Below are 17,484 nucleotides of genomic sequence, written 5' to 3' on the forward strand. Positions count from 1 at the left end.
GCTGTATATGGTGCGGTGGAGGTTCACTCCACAGTGAAAATTACCTAGAAATAGACTTGATGATCCAAGACTTCCCCGCAGAACAGCAGCAACAAACACTAATCACAATTACCGTAAGGGGCTGCTGTTTTGCAGGGACTCCTTGCATCATCTTTCACTATGATGCAAGGAGTCCTATCCCTAGTACCGTGGTCAGTTCATGAAACTTCATAGCACCGGCCTTGGGGTGACAAGTCTATCCGCAACTCCCCAGGTACAACCCAATGTATGAGATGAATATGTGCAGAAGACCACCCCACCCCTAGGTCATAGGTCGTGCACAAATACATGACACCAGCAGATAAACTTGTCCTTCTTTATTGATGATTTACAATGAGCAATTTAAATAATTAAAACCGAAACATTCACAACATGCTAACAATCACATCTAGCCATCCAACGACTTGCATCGGTGCGGTAGAAAGGACAAGCGGAGGAGGGGGGGGGATACATTTTAAGAGGACCCATCAGCAGATCTGATAATGAAATGCTGGTATATCCTGGGGATGTTGCTTCCATGGTAGTGGTCATACCATAAATTAGAACATCACAACTAATCCCAAAAACAGTGCTACACCTGCCCACAGGTTGCATGTGGTACTGCAGCTCAGAGCTATCCACCTCAACTGCACAATTGAGAAGTGTGGGCACTTTTAAAAGGAAGAATAAAAAAACATTTTTTAATCAATTACTTTTAATATTAATGGTCCTGAGGCACCTGGTGGAGGACATCACTATATTACAGCCCTTAATATATAACATGGGGCCTAGGCTAACTAAGGTGATGAAAAGCCCCTTTTAGGCAGAACTTTTCATGTGCCGTGTCTATCACAGGGTCTGTATGGATATTTTAGGTCAGTGGCTTCTAACCTAAAGTGCACTAGTTGTCAAACTACAACTCCCAACTGCCCAGGCAGGAGTTGTAGTCATACAATAGCTGAAGCTGCTGTGTTACTTATAGCAACTAATCACAGGGCAGTGTTCATTTTTCATTTAAAGGGAATGTCTAACATTTGAAATAGATTGTTTATCCTTAGCCACAACTGCATCCGGTGCTCCCTTTCCCCTCCAATGGAAGCTACTACCGCAGGCTCTGTATGGAACACACCTGACGAGCCGCACCGTCAGACATTGTCCATCCTATGTTAGGGACAGGCAAATGTTTATTCCTTTAAAAGATGGAAGCCAAGGCCTGATTAGTTGCTGGGTGCAATAAGATTAATTTTTCTGCCTGTAGATCTCTGCCCACGGCTAAGCGCATGGCCATTTAAAATGTGAATTTTCATCAATTTTAAGATTTAACCTTTATCCTCCAACACGAAACAAGTTAGGCCCTATGCACAGGATAGGGCCTAACTTGCTGATTGGTGGGAGTCTCAGTGGTGAGACCCCCCACAGATCACGAGAATGTGCGATGTACCCCCCGTTAGACCTCTCGTCCCTTCTGGAGATGACTGGAGCAGCCGGTCAAGCATGCACGGGCTGCCCCTATCATCTCTATGAAGCTGATGGAGATTGCAGCGTACAAAGTAGATGAGGGGTGCGACAGGGTTACATCTGACCCCCGTTCATGTGATCCGTGGTTGTCCAATCACTGAGATCCCCGCAGATATGCAAGTTAGGCCCTATCCTATTAATAGGGCCTTACTTGTTTCATGGGAAACCCCCTTTAACTGACCCTCCACCGGTTCTGTTAATTAGGCTCGCTACTGTCAGGAAGGCCATCAGGGTGTTTGTTCAATCTCAGGACAACCCACTTGACCAAAGAGAGTCTAATTAGCATACTGAGTGCACAAACTTATACCAGCGATTGCTCAGGAAAGGAGGTGGTGGTGGGGGAGGGGGGTTAGAGCATAAAATACATCTCAAATTCCACTGAAATCAATGGACTGACATCCATTAAATGATAAGAGAAAGATCCCTTTAAATGAACACAATACACGTGCCCTCTGCTTGATACACACTCACTAACCATATATTCACTTAAAGAGAACCTGTCACCAGATATTTTTCTTTCATTTTTTTTTTTCATGTCCAGATCTTCTCTCCAGTCTTTTATACAAAAATACAAAAAGTTCACCCTTAGGAGTTTTACCAGCGACAAGTACAAAGTTTTTTGTTTGGTTTATTTTCTTTAAAAAAATTTGGAAACAAAAAAGGTGACAGGTGCTTTTCAAGAGAATGTATAAAGAAAGGGGAAAGTTTCCAATAACTATAAAATGGGCCCAAAATTGTGCACGTTTTTGACGCAATAGAAAATCCCCACGAGATAAACCCAAATATTCTTTTATTTCACAGGAATGAGACATAAGCCTCAGCAGCCATTGGTCCTTAAAGGGGTTATCCGAGTTTAAAAAATTTCTTCTGGCCGGGCTGGGGAGGGCTATTTAAACATAATAAACATGTACTTACCTCGTCCGGCGCTGCCGATGTCCCGCGCCGCGGCCGGTCTTCTCGGTGCGCCGGTTTCATCACACCGGCGCACAGGGAGCTTCCGGACGGCCGGATGCTCCCATGCGCACCATCTCCCAGCGCTTACAACGCTGAGAGATAGGGACGGATGGGAGGAGCCGTCCACATCGCGGACCGGAAGCTCCCTGTGCGCGGCTTCCGTGCCCCTGTAAACAAACGGGCACGGATCGAAGGGACCGCGGCGCGGGACATCGGAGGCGCCAGAGGAGGTAAGTTTATTATGTTTAACTAGCCCTCCCCAGCCCGGCCATAAAAAAATTTTTAAACCGGGATAACCCCTTTAATATAGATCTAAACATCAGTGTAATACCCACTGTAGTGGTTTCCATTCTAGTTCTGCTTATAGACACAATTTTGCTCTACTTAAAATAATTTTGCCAAATCCTCTTCCGTTCCACAATTATCAAAGAGTTATCAGAGCAAAACCCCTTATTGTTTGGTTAGAAAGGAAGGTGGAGGAGTCAATGACGTCTTTTGAGAACTGTGTAATACTCAACGTCTCCTGTGGTGGCGCTGTGTGAACACCTGCTGCCATGTTCCACTACAGATCATAGCTGTAGCACTGGAAACCCTGTAATCTGCTAGTCATGGGGACCCCTTTTAACAAATTTTTCTCTTAAAGGGGTTGTATAGGCACAACAAGTTACCCCAATACACAGAATAGGGGCTTACTTGCTTATCAGTGGATGTCTCAGTGATGTGACCCCCACGGATCATGAGAACGCAGATCAGCAGTTTTGGCCATCCAATATTCAGTAGCAGTGCTGGATAGTAGGTTATATATTTGTGTATAACGTTTCTAGTAGCAGCAGGACTGTACAATAATAATAATGGATTTACATTCCAGGTTTGTAGCTGAACTTGTGTGTGTGCAACGCAAAGGCATCTTCACACCACTATTCTCTTACTTCTGTGCTTTTAACTTCTCTGCAGCCTGCTCTAAGTAACTGCTGTCATATTCAATAAGAATTTACACCTTTTACCCAGAGCAGAAGGGGAAGGGCTGTGAAATAGCACTGTGCAGGGAGCCAAGAGCACTGCAGTGTGAGGATAACGGTTGCTATAATCTTGAAATATCCATTAATTCTTCACAGTTCTGCTGCTACTAACATATACAATGGTCCTGTAGATCTGCTACTTTACATTATCAAAGCCAATGATCGATTACCTTTAAATGATGAAGCTTTTAAGGGGCTGGAAATTCTGAATATTACAATTTCAGTCCATGGGCGTGCACACACCACTATAATCTTATTCCTATGGGGGCAAGAAGGGCAGATAATGCTCTACTGAGTTCACGTCAGGTCCTGGCAAAAATATATGATGAGTAAAGGTGAAAGGAGACAAGTGCAAACTACTCTATAACAGCGACATTCACCAAACTTTTGTACAAATGTGGCTTTTATTGACCAGAAACGATGGCTTGTGCTTTGGGGTAATGTTCAGACTGTGCCGTCTAATTCTATGCTGGTCGTCTTTAAAGGGGTGGGGGCTGAGACCTCTATACAGGGGCACCTCACACCTTCTTGTACCTGTGCTCGTTCTGAGGTTAATTACATCTCTCATTGCAAAACCGATAAAAATAAAACTCAATTCTATAAATATATATACGGACAAAAAACACTTTGACAAGCATCTACCGAGATCATTATCAAAATAAAACCCATCTTCATTCATCACCGGGACATGCCATGCACTACAAGAGACAGAATCAAAAATAAAAGCCACCAGGAGAATGGCCATTCCTTCATCTATGGGATCACAGGACCCACCCCCAACCCAAAACCTGATCTCCCATTATCACCAATCCTGGAATTAATTCCTAACTACTTACAAAAATACTATTTTATGGAGTTAAAAAGGGGAAGGACAGAGGCATAGATTTCGCTTAGTTGGAAAAAAAAAAACAAAAAGTGAATTCCTTATTGGCGCATCTCAAGGAACTGGGCCGAGACGTGTAAAGGAAAACGAAAAATAAACCATGTAAATAGAAGAGGGAGAGGTGTCCTCAAGATCTGTCAGTATGCATACACACGAGGCTCCCGCCTAAATAGGGGGTTTTCCAGGCTAAAAATATTGGCTCAAATCATTAAAGGGGTTGTCCAAACTTTTCAGTTTATCCACAAGGGACTGGTGGGACACCCTTGATCACGAGAACAGGACCCCAAGCAATTTGGAGAACGGGCTCCTGTTCTCACGAATGGGTGGAGTGGTCGGTTGAGCATGTCCTGCCAATCAATTGTATCGGAGGGATGGACATTTTCCATTCACTATCTATGAGAGTGCCGAAGAGAGCGCTGTACTCAGCAATTTCAGACACTCGCATACTACTGCATGGAGAGACGTCAGGGTGAATGAAGTAAGAATGGGACTGTCCAGTTTGCTAGGGCTCAGTTCTCATGATCGGCTTGTTATCCTGTGGATAAGGGATAACTTGAAAAGTTCTGACAGCCCCTATAATATTAGATAGGTGGGAGTCCAACACCTAATGCCCCCCCACATATCAGCTTAGAGATGATTTGCAGCAAACAGATCACTGCAGATCATCTCTCATTGAATGGAATAGGAGCTAGGCTGTAATTACACAGGTTGGCCACTACACGGAGCAAGGAGCCACCATATTCCTCCAGTTCTAATTTTAATGAGCTGATCTGTGTTGGGTTCCTGACCTCCAATAACAACGACCTATCCTTACAATAGGTCATCAATACTTTTAGCCCAGACTCCCCCCTTTAAGTCCTGACAATATAGGGGCAGCGACAGGACTAGGACCCGCTCATATAAATCAAATAAAAATAGCGCAAAAGTCATAGCAGAATCAACGACATGCACGGCCTCCGCGGCTCCCCGCAGCCAAGGGCAGGTTCAGTTTTGATTATTATTTACAAGTCGGCAGGATTAAAAAGAAAAAAAAAAAAAAAACTAAATTAGTTTAATACATTTACACAAATCTTCTGATACAACTCAGGGTTCAACCCAACGCTCTCTCTCGCTCTTAAAAAACATAAATAAGACAATTAAAAAATCACAGCTGAAAAAGAATAGTGTCTAGTGGAACTGAGGGAATGCATCGCAACGGCGGAAATCAAGAAACAAAAATATATTAGTGACTCTGATGACAAAACGCTACGAGCCTGTACAGCGCACTATACATTCCGGGTCTCCACGTCTATCTTCTCCTCCGACTGCCCGGATTCAGATTCGGTGACCGGAACAGTTTGTCTTAGAGTAATCTCAGGACCCCCACCATAGATGTTATGGAGGAATGTCCAGGTTTCTTCCGATATCTGCCCAGAATCTGCTCCTGTAGATAACATGACATGTTATTCGAGACAAGTCACCTGGAGTCTATAAAGAACTAGCGAAAAGGCATCCACCACCATGAAAATGGAGTCCAGCTGACTGTATAGCATGCTGCCTGTGGAAGGACACCATGATCTCCTGCTTTATAACATGCTGCCTCCAAATAGGACATAATGAACAATCTGCTCAGCTCCTCCTGCTTTATAACATGCTGCCTGCAGATAGAACACTATGTACAATCTGCTCAGCTCCCCCTGCTCTATAACATGCTGCCTGCAGATAGAGCACTATGTACAGTCTGATCAGCATCTCCTGCTCTATAACATGCTGCCTGCAGATAGAACACTATGTACAGTCTGATCAGCATCTCCTGCTCTATAACATGCTTCCTGCAGATAGAACACTATGTACAGTCTGCTCAGCATCTCCTGCTCTATAACATGCTGCCTGCAGATAGAACACTATGTACAACCTGCTCAGCTCCTCCTGCTCTATAACATGCTTTTTGCAGTTAGAACACCATGTACAATCTGCTCAGCTCTAGCTGCTCTATAACATGCTGCCTCTGGAAGGACACTTTGATCGATGTGCTGAGCTCCTCCTGCTCTATAACATGCTGCCCGCAGATAGAACACTATGTACAATCTGCTCAGCTCTTCCTGCTCTATAACATGCTGCCCGCAGATCGGACACTATGTACAATCTGCTCAGCATCTCCTGCTCTATAATATGCTGCCTGTAGATGAGGCTCCATTTTAACCATTATAGGTTTTTATTTACAGCAGTTGAAAGGCCAAGGCCATGTCTAGAAAGAGAATTTGGAGCTCTATATAGGGAGAAAATGTATTAAAGATAATGTAAAAAAAAATCAGCATATATGGTATTGGATCTAAGGATCTAAACAACCCTGACCCGTAACACTAAATTAAGCATAAGCAATGCATAAGACAATGCCTCACCTTGTTTCAGAGTTATATGTCCGCACTTGGTGACTGCTATTTTCGAATTATCAATGGCACCTGGAGGATCTGCACAGAAAAACACAAAATGTATGAACCAAGAAAACAATTTATCTTCTAATAACAATATATTATGTTACACTGGTCCCTGTACGCCCAGATATATCTTCCAGTGTGATACTAAATCTATCCTTAAAGGGCTTGGTCAAAGGTTGAAAGTCCTCTTTTTGATTGTTCGGCCGACTGCTAGGACCTCCTTCTGACTACACTGACTGCTGGCAGATGGAGGGGGCCTTGTGGTCATTACTGTCTTACCAACACCTGCATGATCACCATCCCCATATCAGTGGTTGGAGGCAGATGTGAATATGTACGCCCCTCCAACCACTGATATAGAAGGGGCTATCATGGAGGGGGCATACATACTGTAATTACCTTACAGCCCCAGCCAGCAGGACACAGGATATCACAGGAAGTCCTAGTCCTGCTGCCCAGGGGTCACGTGACTCCCATCAGCGATTCCCAAACTTTAACTAGGTAAACATAAAATGGTTAACCCTATTAGTGTCTTATACTTGCCTACTAAAGTTTGGGATTAGAGTACAACTCCTTTAACCCCTTCCCCCCGCCGCAGCCCTTTTTTCGTTTTTGCATTTTCATTTTTCACTCCCCACATTCAAAAATCTGTAACTTTTTTATTTTTCCATGTACAGAGCTGTGTGATGGTTTATTTTCTGTGTAACAAATTACACTTCAAAATGGTGGTATTTAATATTCCATGCCGTGTTCTGGGAAGTGGGCAAAAAATTCCAGATGCAGAGAAATTGGTGAAAAAACGCATTTGTGCCATTTTCTTGTGGGCTTGGATTTTACGGATTTCACTGAGCGCCCCAAATGACATGTCTACTTTATTCTTTGGGTCGGTACGATTACGGGGATAACAAATTTGTATAGGTGTTATAATGTTTTCATACATTTAAAAAAAATTAAAACCTCCTGTACAAAATTTTTTGGGGGGATTTTGCCATCTTCTGGCGCTAATAACTTTTTTATACTTTGGTCGACGGAGCTGTGTGTGGTGCCATTTTTTGCGGATTTTTATGACATTTACAATGATATCTTTTTTAGGACTGTATGGCCTTTTGATCACTTTTTATAGAATTTTAAATTTTTTTTTAAAATGGCAAAAAAGTGCCATTTTCGACTTTGGGCGAGATTTTCCGTTACGGGGTTAAACGCCGTGAAAAACCGTTATATTTTAAAAGATCGGGCATTTTCGGACGCGGCGATACCTTATGTGTTTATGATTTTTACTGTTTATATTTATATCAGTTCTAGGGAAAGGGGGGTGATTTGAATTTTTAGTTTTTTTTATTATAATTTTTTTTTTTTAAACTTTATTTTTTTATTTTTACTATTTTTCAGACTCCCTAGGGTACTTTAACCCTAGGGTGTCTGTACGATCCTATCATATACTGCCATACTACGGGTCTTTGTGAGACCCGAGGTACCATGGCGACGTATCGCCGCTCGCCGATGACGTCACGGGGAGCGACGATCCTCGGCCCATGCGCCGCCATCTTTGCCATCGGCGATCAGCAGGAAAACACCTGCGATCGGTGCCAGCACCGATCCCGGGCGTTACCGGTAAGCCTTTGCTGCAATATGAAGCAAAGACTTACGGGCTAAGGAGAGGGCTCGGCCCGCGAGCCCTCTCCATACACCGGGACCCGGCATGTGACATACTATTACGTCACATGTCTATAAGGGGTTAAAAGGGTTTTCCCCATCTAGATTATGTATGACAAACACACAGGGCAGATAGATGGGGTCCTTTCTCAGAAACAGAGGTCTGCTGATCCCCTTCCCGCAGCCAGGCTGTACAGAGAGTATGCTGCTCATGTATTGCAACTACGGGCTCAGCGCTCCCGCAGGTTAGCATGGAGAGTGGCTGCGCATGTTTGGGGTCAGCAGATAGGTGCGGGCCCCAGTCATCTCTTTATGTCGTTTCCCATCTACTATTTAATCCTTTGGTTGGTTTCTCCCGTCTATCAGCTTCTATATAACTGACCCTTGAGGTCACGGAAACACGTATCACCTATTGCTCATACGGAGCATTAAAATGACACTTACCCACATCCTTGCCCTTTACAAACCCTTCCCACTCCCGGAACCAGTGCATGCTGATGCAGTAGATAACAGCCGGATTGTCCTCTTCTTGGAAGGCTTTATTTAGCTGTGGAGACACGGAGAGTAAAGCTCTTAACAGATATCAGAGGCCGTACAGTCCATTAAAGCGCTGCCATGTTGTCAGAAGAGTAATTACAAGACATTATTTAGCAGAAGACCATCACACTCTGTACCCGGTTAATGGTGCGTACATTACAGAACAGCCAAATAGGACAATAAGACGCTCTCCCACGGTTCAGAACATTATAAAGACCGCACATCAATCAAGTTGTCTAAGCCGGACACAAGCGAGAACAGACTCTCCCCTGCCATCAAACCCCCAGTACATGTATCCAGTGTTTCCCGTGAGTACTGAAAATTTTCTTCATCTTATTACCCCACAATTCTGCGACCTCCCAGGGAAACACAGGGACTTGTTTGTAAGAGGACACTTTCCCCATGTTACATTATGGGCTCTTGTACAATAAATATTTGGATATACAGGCGGTCCCCTACATAAGGACACCTGACCCCTAGTTACAGGCGGACCTCTCTGCCCCCTGTGACCTCTGGTAAAGATCTCTGGATGCTTTACATTAATCCCAGGTTTTAATGATCAGCTGTAAGGTGTCTGTAATGAAGCTTTATTGATAATCCTTGTTCCCATTAGAGCAAAAAATTTTGGAAATCCAATTGTCACAGGGGCAAAATATTTTTTTTTTGTCTGGATCTACAATTATAAAATGTACAGTTCCGATTTGCATACAAATTTCACTTAAGAACAAACCTAAAGAACCTATATTGTATGTAACCCTGGGACTACCTGTGTGGGGTATAATATGATTTGGAGGTGAGATAATGTAAAATCGAAAATATAGACTACAACCCCATAAAACCCCTAAATTTACCCGAATAAACGTCTCCAGTTCCATTTTCCGCCTTTTTTCAATCTTCTCCAGTTCTGTCTGACAGGTGTGACATACGTAAAGGTGGTTGACAGCTGGGCCCCCTCCAAACCTACAAATGGCAAACCAAATATTATAATCTGATGTATGTATAAGCTTTAGCTTGTCGTAGATCTTGGTGCATTTGCAGCTTATCAGTATCAGTTCCAGTCCGGTAAATCCCTCCAGTGAATTTTTTAAAACCAAACTTGCTGGTGGGCTATGAGCCGATACTTATTGCGATTTTTAAGTCCAGGTGAGGAACACAATACGTACCTGCCATACAAGTAATCCCATATGTTCTGTGGAAGCATCACAACAAGGTCCTCGATCAGTCCGGCCTTACGTGGTGGAACACCTGTAAATCAGTCAATGGTGTAGCTCTTAATAGGGAGTCATAATTAAAATCTCTGATTTTAAGGGTGCTCTTACATAAATCATTTGAGGATAAATTTGTAATAGCCCGCCTATTACAAATAAAAAAAATGGAATAAAAAATGGCACTCACCTTTTTAATTCTTATTCCTAGTTTTCTTTTAGAATTAAAACTTTTAAAAAGTTGATAAAAGTATGGCTGGCTCCCTGCCAGCAAACTGCAACCAGTCACTCATCATCATTATCTGCTCTCACAACTCTACTTACTGAACTCTCTTCCCCCTCCCCTCATGCAGGCAGAGGTCTGCTTGCAGCACAGGGTCAGGTCTTGTATGCATGAGGTTAGGAAAGTGCAGGAAGTAGAGAGAGCAGATAATGATGACGACTCAATTCAATTTGCTGGCATGAAGCCAGGTATAGTTTACTCAACTTTGAAAAATAAGTGAAACCAGTAGTAAACTTGATTGGGAAACAGAATTAAAAAGTCTATGGGAACCTGTCATTAGGTGAAAACGTGAACCGATGACAGATCCACTCTAAATGGGGTCTAGGTCTAGGACAAACTTTTCTAACTGTTGGGCCTGGAAGTACATAAACACCCAATTACTACAGGCGCTGCCTCTCACCGCCACCCTCAGTTTGTATACTGAAGCTCAATAGTCAAATCAGAGACTCTGCTGAGGATTTTGGCACACGCACTGTCAAAGCCACATTACTGCAGATCTTCTATATGCCAAGAAAGGTTTGTTGTGACAGCGCTACATTGTAACGGAGCACCCAAGTTAGGAAATTAGTGGAGGTCTGTTATGTTCTGACCCCCCAGACCTAATACTTAACTAAAAGTTAATCCTCTTTAATAAGCAATCAGGATTTGTGAGAGTTTAAAATATTCCCCTGACCGTACCGCCGTGCCCGCAGAGGAAGTCATTATTCGATATGGGTCCGGGTTCTGCAAATGTCTTGAACTTATTGAGCCACTGGCGGGAGACGTAGAACTGCAAAAGACTGGGCTCGGTCAGGTTCAGCAGACTGGTCACTCGTCTCCGTTCCTTCTGAGCGTCGTCACTTGATTTTCTGGGTGAAAAAAATAGCAAAAAAAAAAACAATTGTGTGTCAGTGCTACAACTCCTTCAGCGCCCATTTCTATTAGGGCTAGCAGACAACACTTTGCACCTGAGCCCAAATCATTCACTAATCTGCAATACCAGGCATAACCTGTAGACAAGAGTGGCGCTATCTGCAAAAAATTATTCTAACCAATTGTAGCCATCATCTTGATGTTATAATACAAATACTAACTACTCCACTTTCCCCTCTCTTCTTCCACCTGGCTCCTGTACTTTTTCGGCTCATCTGTAGTGTCCTATGAAGGAATACGTTTAGTATGCCAATCTAGCTGGCAGCAAAATGAGGCCTGGCCTGCCAACCCCCTGCTGTAATACCGTCTGGATAAACAGTAAGGATGTTCCCGCCAAAACAAATAAGTCAAGTGTTAGCGGTGAAGGAAACTATGGTCATAAAATTTACAATTTAGTTTTTTTTTTTAAATTGAGATGCAATTCAGACTATGAATGAAAGAGGTGTCATAGTCAATAGGAACAAATTACCTGTAGAAGAGCACATAAGCCTCAGCATTCTGCACCGTGGCCTCAGACACTTCTGTTACGCTTTGGTCGTCAAATTCGTACCAGAGATTGTTTAGGTTGTTGCGACAGTAGGCAATATAATGTCCGCCTGGAATGGTAATGGTTAATAGTTAATCAAAATCACACAGCATTACAGAATTAAATTGTGTAGTACATGGGTAATGTAATATGTAAACAGTGACCCCACCAGGATAGTGAGTGCAGCTCTGGAGGTATAATACAGGATGTAACTCAGGATCAGCACAGGATAAGTAATGTCATGTATGTACACAGTGACTGCACCAGCAGCAGAATAGTGAGTGCAGCTCTGGATTATAATACAGGATGTAACTCAGGATCAGTACAGGATAAGTAATGTCATGTATGTACACAGTGACTGTACCAGCAGCAGAATAGTGAGAGCAGCTCTGGGGTATAATACAGGATGTAACTCAGGATCAGTACAGGATAAGTAATGTCATGTATGTACACAGTGACTGCACCAGCAGCAGAATAGTGAGTGCAGCTCTGGGGTATAATGCAGGATGTAACTCCGGATCAGTACAGGATAAGTAAGGTCATGTATGTACACAGTGACTGCACCAGCAGCAGAATAGTGAGTGCATCTCTGGAGTATAATACAGGATGTAACTCAGGATCAGAGTAACCTGTTGAATGTTATATAATGGACATATTCTGTAACTATGCATAGAAGCCATATATGTATTTGAGTTGGGCATATTTACATAAAAATTTTTTTAGTAGCAAGATCATATTGTATTGTATGAACAAGATCAATTTTTTAATATTTTGAGTATGATATAGTAGAGATACTCACTGCTGGCAGTGCCATGATGGCAGATGACAGATAGCAGGTCATAGGTGACAATCTGGCTGGGGCTGTCTTTTGCAAGAAACGGCTGCAGGTCCAGACCTTCCAATGGGAACGATACGTGGGTCCCGATTTTGGTGGAGAACATGAGCTCATGTCTGAACCTCTTCAGGTGGATGCTCAATATCTACAAAAAAAAAAAAATTAAAAACCAGCAAATTAAGAAATAAAAAAAAGTGCATAAAGTTCTTAATTTGGGAGATGGAGTCCCCGCACCAGCGTCTAGAAGACAATGCATGCTGGGAGTTGTAGGTAACTGCTTGCTCTGCCAGAAAAAAGACTGGAGAACTCACCTCCGGAAATTTCTGCACTTTGCAAAACTTGACGCCATTTCTTAATCTGCAAAAAGAAGTAAGATAAATAATGAATTGTAAGACTATCCAAAAGTTTTTCACTTCTATCACTCTCCATCTGTACACACACACACACACACACATTACATACATACATACTGCACATAAAGATACACACCCATAGATACATACGTACATACACACCCATAGATACATAAAGATACACAAACATATATAGATACACACACACACGTACATAAAGATACAAACACATATAGATACATACACACACATACTGTATATAAAATCTACACACACATATAGATACATACATACACACATATAGATACATACATCACCTGGCAGTAAACACAAGCCAGTACTTACTTTTTGCACTTCTCACAGCTGTACATGTTGTCACCTGCACAAGACGAGATGAATTAAATCAGGCACCAAAATTTTACCCAATTGACACATTTAGGATTTCGATATTCTCACTTATGCCGGTATCCTATACTTTAGGATTCCAAAGTGTAACCCACCCCCATGAATGCAGCAAACTCACCTTTAAGTTCATCCCGGGCAAAGAAAGCTGCAAGACAATCCTGTAGGGTGACAGTGGGACCCCAAAACCAGCTGAGAAGAGAACATCAAAACAATGAGGAAAAAAAAGGGATACATACACTAGGGGATACCTAAAGCAATGCTAGAAGGTGTACCTCTTAAAATATTCCAGGAAGAATGCTACCCATCCTTGAGGTGCGTAGGCCTCCCCACAAGAGCCCGCCTTTACTAACGAAGTCTGGTGGCTGGATGAGTGCAACTTTGCCAGATCTTCCTTACCCGGGATGGGGAGGGAGAGGTCCTGAAAGGTTTCCAGTGTTACAGAGATCTGAAAAAGTTAAGGTTACAAGACATTTTCATGAGTAGAAATATCATCTTCATACTGCATTAAAAGATGGGGAGTGACATGGGCTCACCGTGGTACAGATGGGCCAGTACAGGCATCTTTAATAATATATTGTATAGCATAGCCCTAATACCTGCAGAGGAGAACTTCCAAGGCCCCCAGTGGATACTGGAAACCATTAATGGCAGCAAATGCTATTCTGCCTCTTCTGGTCTAGAAATACACAGCTCTGGCACAGGTACATTGTAGTACTGTACCTTACAAAAGGGAGGCGCTCCTGGACCGTCAGTGTATGCCCTGCAGTAATACAAGCGTTTGGCCTCCTCCCGTCTAAAATCAACTTTAAAATTATGCTAATGAGTCAGAAGGGCTCCTGGGGGTGTAACCAGAGCCCCTGTGTGCTGTAGCTTCACAGGCTATTACACTGTCTCGTCTCCCCCAGCACTTTCCTCCCAGCCCATGAAACTGCAGCACGGAGGAGCTCTGGTAACACCGCCTGAGCCTTTCTGAGTCATTAGCATAATTGTTGACTTAAGAAGTAAGGAGGCCATGGATAAGAAATATAAGAAGATACTCATAGATCCAGGAGCTGTGACTGTGGTAAGTGTCCCTGATTTATCATGATGGATTTTTACGGAACATTTCCTTTAAAGGGAGTCTACTAGTCTTTACCATACAAAGCTACAGACTGGTAGGTATTGGTCCTTAATATTTGTGCAATTATACCTTTGTATGTGTTAATAGCAGCAGGACTGTGAAATAAAGCTATTTCCATTCCTGGATTGTAGCTGGACTTGGAACAGTGAGAAAAGTGTCCACACTGTGAGATCTCCGAACTGTGCAGCTCCGGAGCTCCTCCCGTATTGCGGAGGAAAAGGGCTGTGGAGCAGTGTGAATTCAGGGGTCAAAGCAGTTTGCAGACACTCCCCCTGTGCTCCAAGTGCAGCTACACTCCTGGAATACAGATGCATTTTTTTACTGTAAAGGACCATTGTAGCATAAATTATATTTTCTTACAGGCATTACATAAAACCAAAAAAGAAAAGAAACCTACAACTCCTATTTTTAGGCATCTACATGAGGTATAACCCAAATAATTTACTTAGTGGTTTATATGGCAGATTATAGTGCAATGAACCTTTGTTCTCCCTGACGAGCAGCACTCACCCTATCACACGTCAGGCACTGCACCGAGCTGACAATGGTGCCATCAAAAACATCCGATATGACGCTGCGATACTTCTTCTGCCTCTTCTTCTTAGGAAGGCAAACTGTAGGAGCTGTAAGGCAGAAGATGAGGGGTCAACCATTTGTACGGCGATGGTGGGATTGTCCAAGCTTAAAGGGGGGTTTGATATTGATACCTTTTTTATGACTTGTCCAGAGAGATCCAGATTTAGGTGGGCTGCTTGACAAGTGCGGAGCTGAGCCTTCACTGAGTAAGGGCGTTTGTGAGGCGGACAGGTCATTCATGATCACCTCTGTAGCGTAGTCTACAATAGAGGACACTTCATGCTTAGGTCACCATATCTCACCGTGGACACTGCAGAGGTCATGGTCACTGGTCACCACTTACCCGATATTCGACTCTGGATCTGGACCTTCACCGTTCCTTGAGAAGAGAAATCATTGTCCTCCGCTAAGCTCTCTAGGTTCTTCTCCAGATCTTGCAGGCAGTTGTTCTGGTTGAAGTGATTGGAGTTCTTCTTTTCTTTCTGCCAGGATTTCACCGTTTCCTGCTCCTTTTGGTCCTCCTGGATCAACATGGCCGATTCTGAAAGTTCTTCGGATAACTTCCGACTTTCGTTTTCGGTATGATCGCTGTTGGAACCGGACTCACAGGATTGAAAGTCACTGTCTGATTGGTTCTTCTCCTCTTCCATGATTTCCTCTAAAATACCAGGATGTCGATCCTCTTCTACCTCAAACACTTGCTCCTTGAGTTCTTCGTGTAAAACATCCATCAAACAGCGCAGGAATTCTTGGGCGTCCTAAGAGGTTGAATAATAAGTCACTTTTTTTTCGAGGATAGAATATTCACTCTTATTCTGGAACAGTTTTATTCCACTGAACTATTAAAAAAAACTTTATAATAAGCCATAAGAAGGGGTCTTCTGATATTTACTGATTACCTGTCCTTAGGGTATCAATATCAGATTGGTATCGATTTGTCACTTGGCCTGTATAAAGATTAGTCCCATTCAAGTGAATGAAGCTGAGCTGCAATATCAAGCACAGCCACTATACAATGTATGTCTCTGTGCTTCATGGGTTGTAAAGACGCCACATTGCTTGTCCGAAGGACTGAGCATCAATAACAAAACAACAGAATACTCTCAACAGAAGCTGTATAAATCTGTATACACAGAGCTCCCCCTAGTGGTGGCTTCAGGTTGTAGATTTCAGAGTGGTTCAATAACAGCAATCCTACTACTAAAGTCTCCATAGCAGGAAGGAGCCATCATGATCCTACTTTCTTCCAACCTTCAAGCCGAATTACAAACACTAGACATTTTGACAGACAAAAAGTCAGTGAATCTCATTGGAATAAATGGAATTGCCAAAAGTTTCAAGTCTATGTACACCATAAATATATTAGAAGCCAAGTGTATAATTATATAAAGCAAAGCATCAATTTAGTGTACAAGTCAAAGATGGTCCGGTCCCCCAAGACCTTGCCACCTGCACAAAAGCACTTGCCCCAGGAGACGCCACAAGCAGAGGACTCTTACCTGCTGGGAATAGCCCCGGAAAGTTGGGTTTACCGTTTTTATGCCCTGGAACAAGTTAGTAGGCATGACAGATCCAGGCCTGGGGGAAACAGGGAGAAGTACAAGAGACGAGGAGATGGTTCTGTTACATTGTTATCCATATTAATTAGAAATCAAGTTCAGTTCACTTTCAAGTTACACAATCCGTGAGCAACGCAATAAGTCAATTAAATTCACAGCAAAATAAAATGTTATAGTCATAGACCAAAACATTGGGAAGTTAGAGAGCACGAGGTGAAAGTATTAGCCATTTGTCATAGTGACAAAAACTGGACCTACCGGTTCTTGTGCCAGATTTCGGACATCAGCTTCTGGTAGCTTTTACAGAGAGCGGGCTTCTTATCCGTCCGCGCAAGCCCGCCGCAATCAAGGAAGAAGTGTGTGAGGGGCGGACTGTGTGGAAAAAGATATGAGTAGTCCATCATTTGCAAGGTTTACACAATATAGCAATATCTTGAGAAAGTAAGAAAATACAAATCATAAATCTGATGTAAATAAGTATGTAAAAGGAAACCAACCAGCTCAAAAAAATAAAAAAACCTACAAATACTCACCTCCCCTCCATCCTGATCCCGCGCAGCAAGGAGCATGGGGACAAGATGTCCGGCTTCCCGGTCTGCTAATTATGCACCTCCCTCTCTCATGCAAGAAAGAGAGGAGACTACATGCGACAGGCTTAAATTTATGCCTCTCACGTCACATCATCTCCTCCTCCCATGCTGGGCGTGCATA

General features: G+C 43.0%; 1 protein-coding gene across 2 annotated transcripts in view; it reads right to left on the minus strand.

Annotated features, from left to right (window-relative positions):
* Positions 1-341: 341 nt before the first annotated feature.
* Positions 342-17,484, minus strand: part of USP33 (ubiquitin specific peptidase 33) — a 36,375-nt gene continuing 19,232 nt past the window's right edge. The window contains exons 8-24 of one of the 2 annotated variants that reach the window (XM_072128126.1): positions 17,032-17,145; positions 16,714-16,792; positions 15,558-15,972; positions 15,346-15,489; positions 15,149-15,261; positions 13,791-13,963; positions 13,637-13,707; positions 13,459-13,492; positions 13,072-13,117; positions 12,725-12,905; positions 11,869-11,995; positions 11,166-11,335; positions 10,163-10,244; positions 9,851-9,959; positions 8,907-9,009; positions 6,774-6,842; positions 342-5,815 (exon numbers count right to left, since the gene is read on the minus strand). In XM_072128126.1, the coding sequence (XP_071984227.1) occupies positions 5,658-5,815; positions 6,774-6,842; positions 8,907-9,009; positions 9,851-9,959; positions 10,163-10,244; positions 11,166-11,335; positions 11,869-11,995; positions 12,725-12,905; positions 13,072-13,117; positions 13,459-13,492; positions 13,637-13,707; positions 13,791-13,963; positions 15,149-15,261; positions 15,346-15,489; positions 15,558-15,972; positions 16,714-16,792; positions 17,032-17,145 (2,188 nt within the window). In that variant the 3' untranslated portion in view covers positions 342-5,657. The remainder of the gene's footprint in view (positions 5,816-6,773; positions 6,843-8,906; positions 9,010-9,850; positions 9,960-10,162; positions 10,245-11,165; positions 11,336-11,868; positions 11,996-12,724; positions 12,906-13,071; positions 13,118-13,458; positions 13,493-13,636; positions 13,708-13,790; positions 13,964-15,148; positions 15,262-15,345; positions 15,490-15,557; positions 15,973-16,713; positions 16,793-17,031; positions 17,146-17,484) is intronic. The other variant, XM_072128127.1, reaches the window with a different exon arrangement.

The sequence above is a fragment of the Engystomops pustulosus genome, chromosome 10 (assembly GCF_040894005.1).
Source record: "Engystomops pustulosus chromosome 10, aEngPut4.maternal, whole genome shotgun sequence".
Classification (NCBI taxonomy): Eukaryota; Metazoa; Chordata; class Amphibia; order Anura; family Leptodactylidae; genus Engystomops; species Engystomops pustulosus.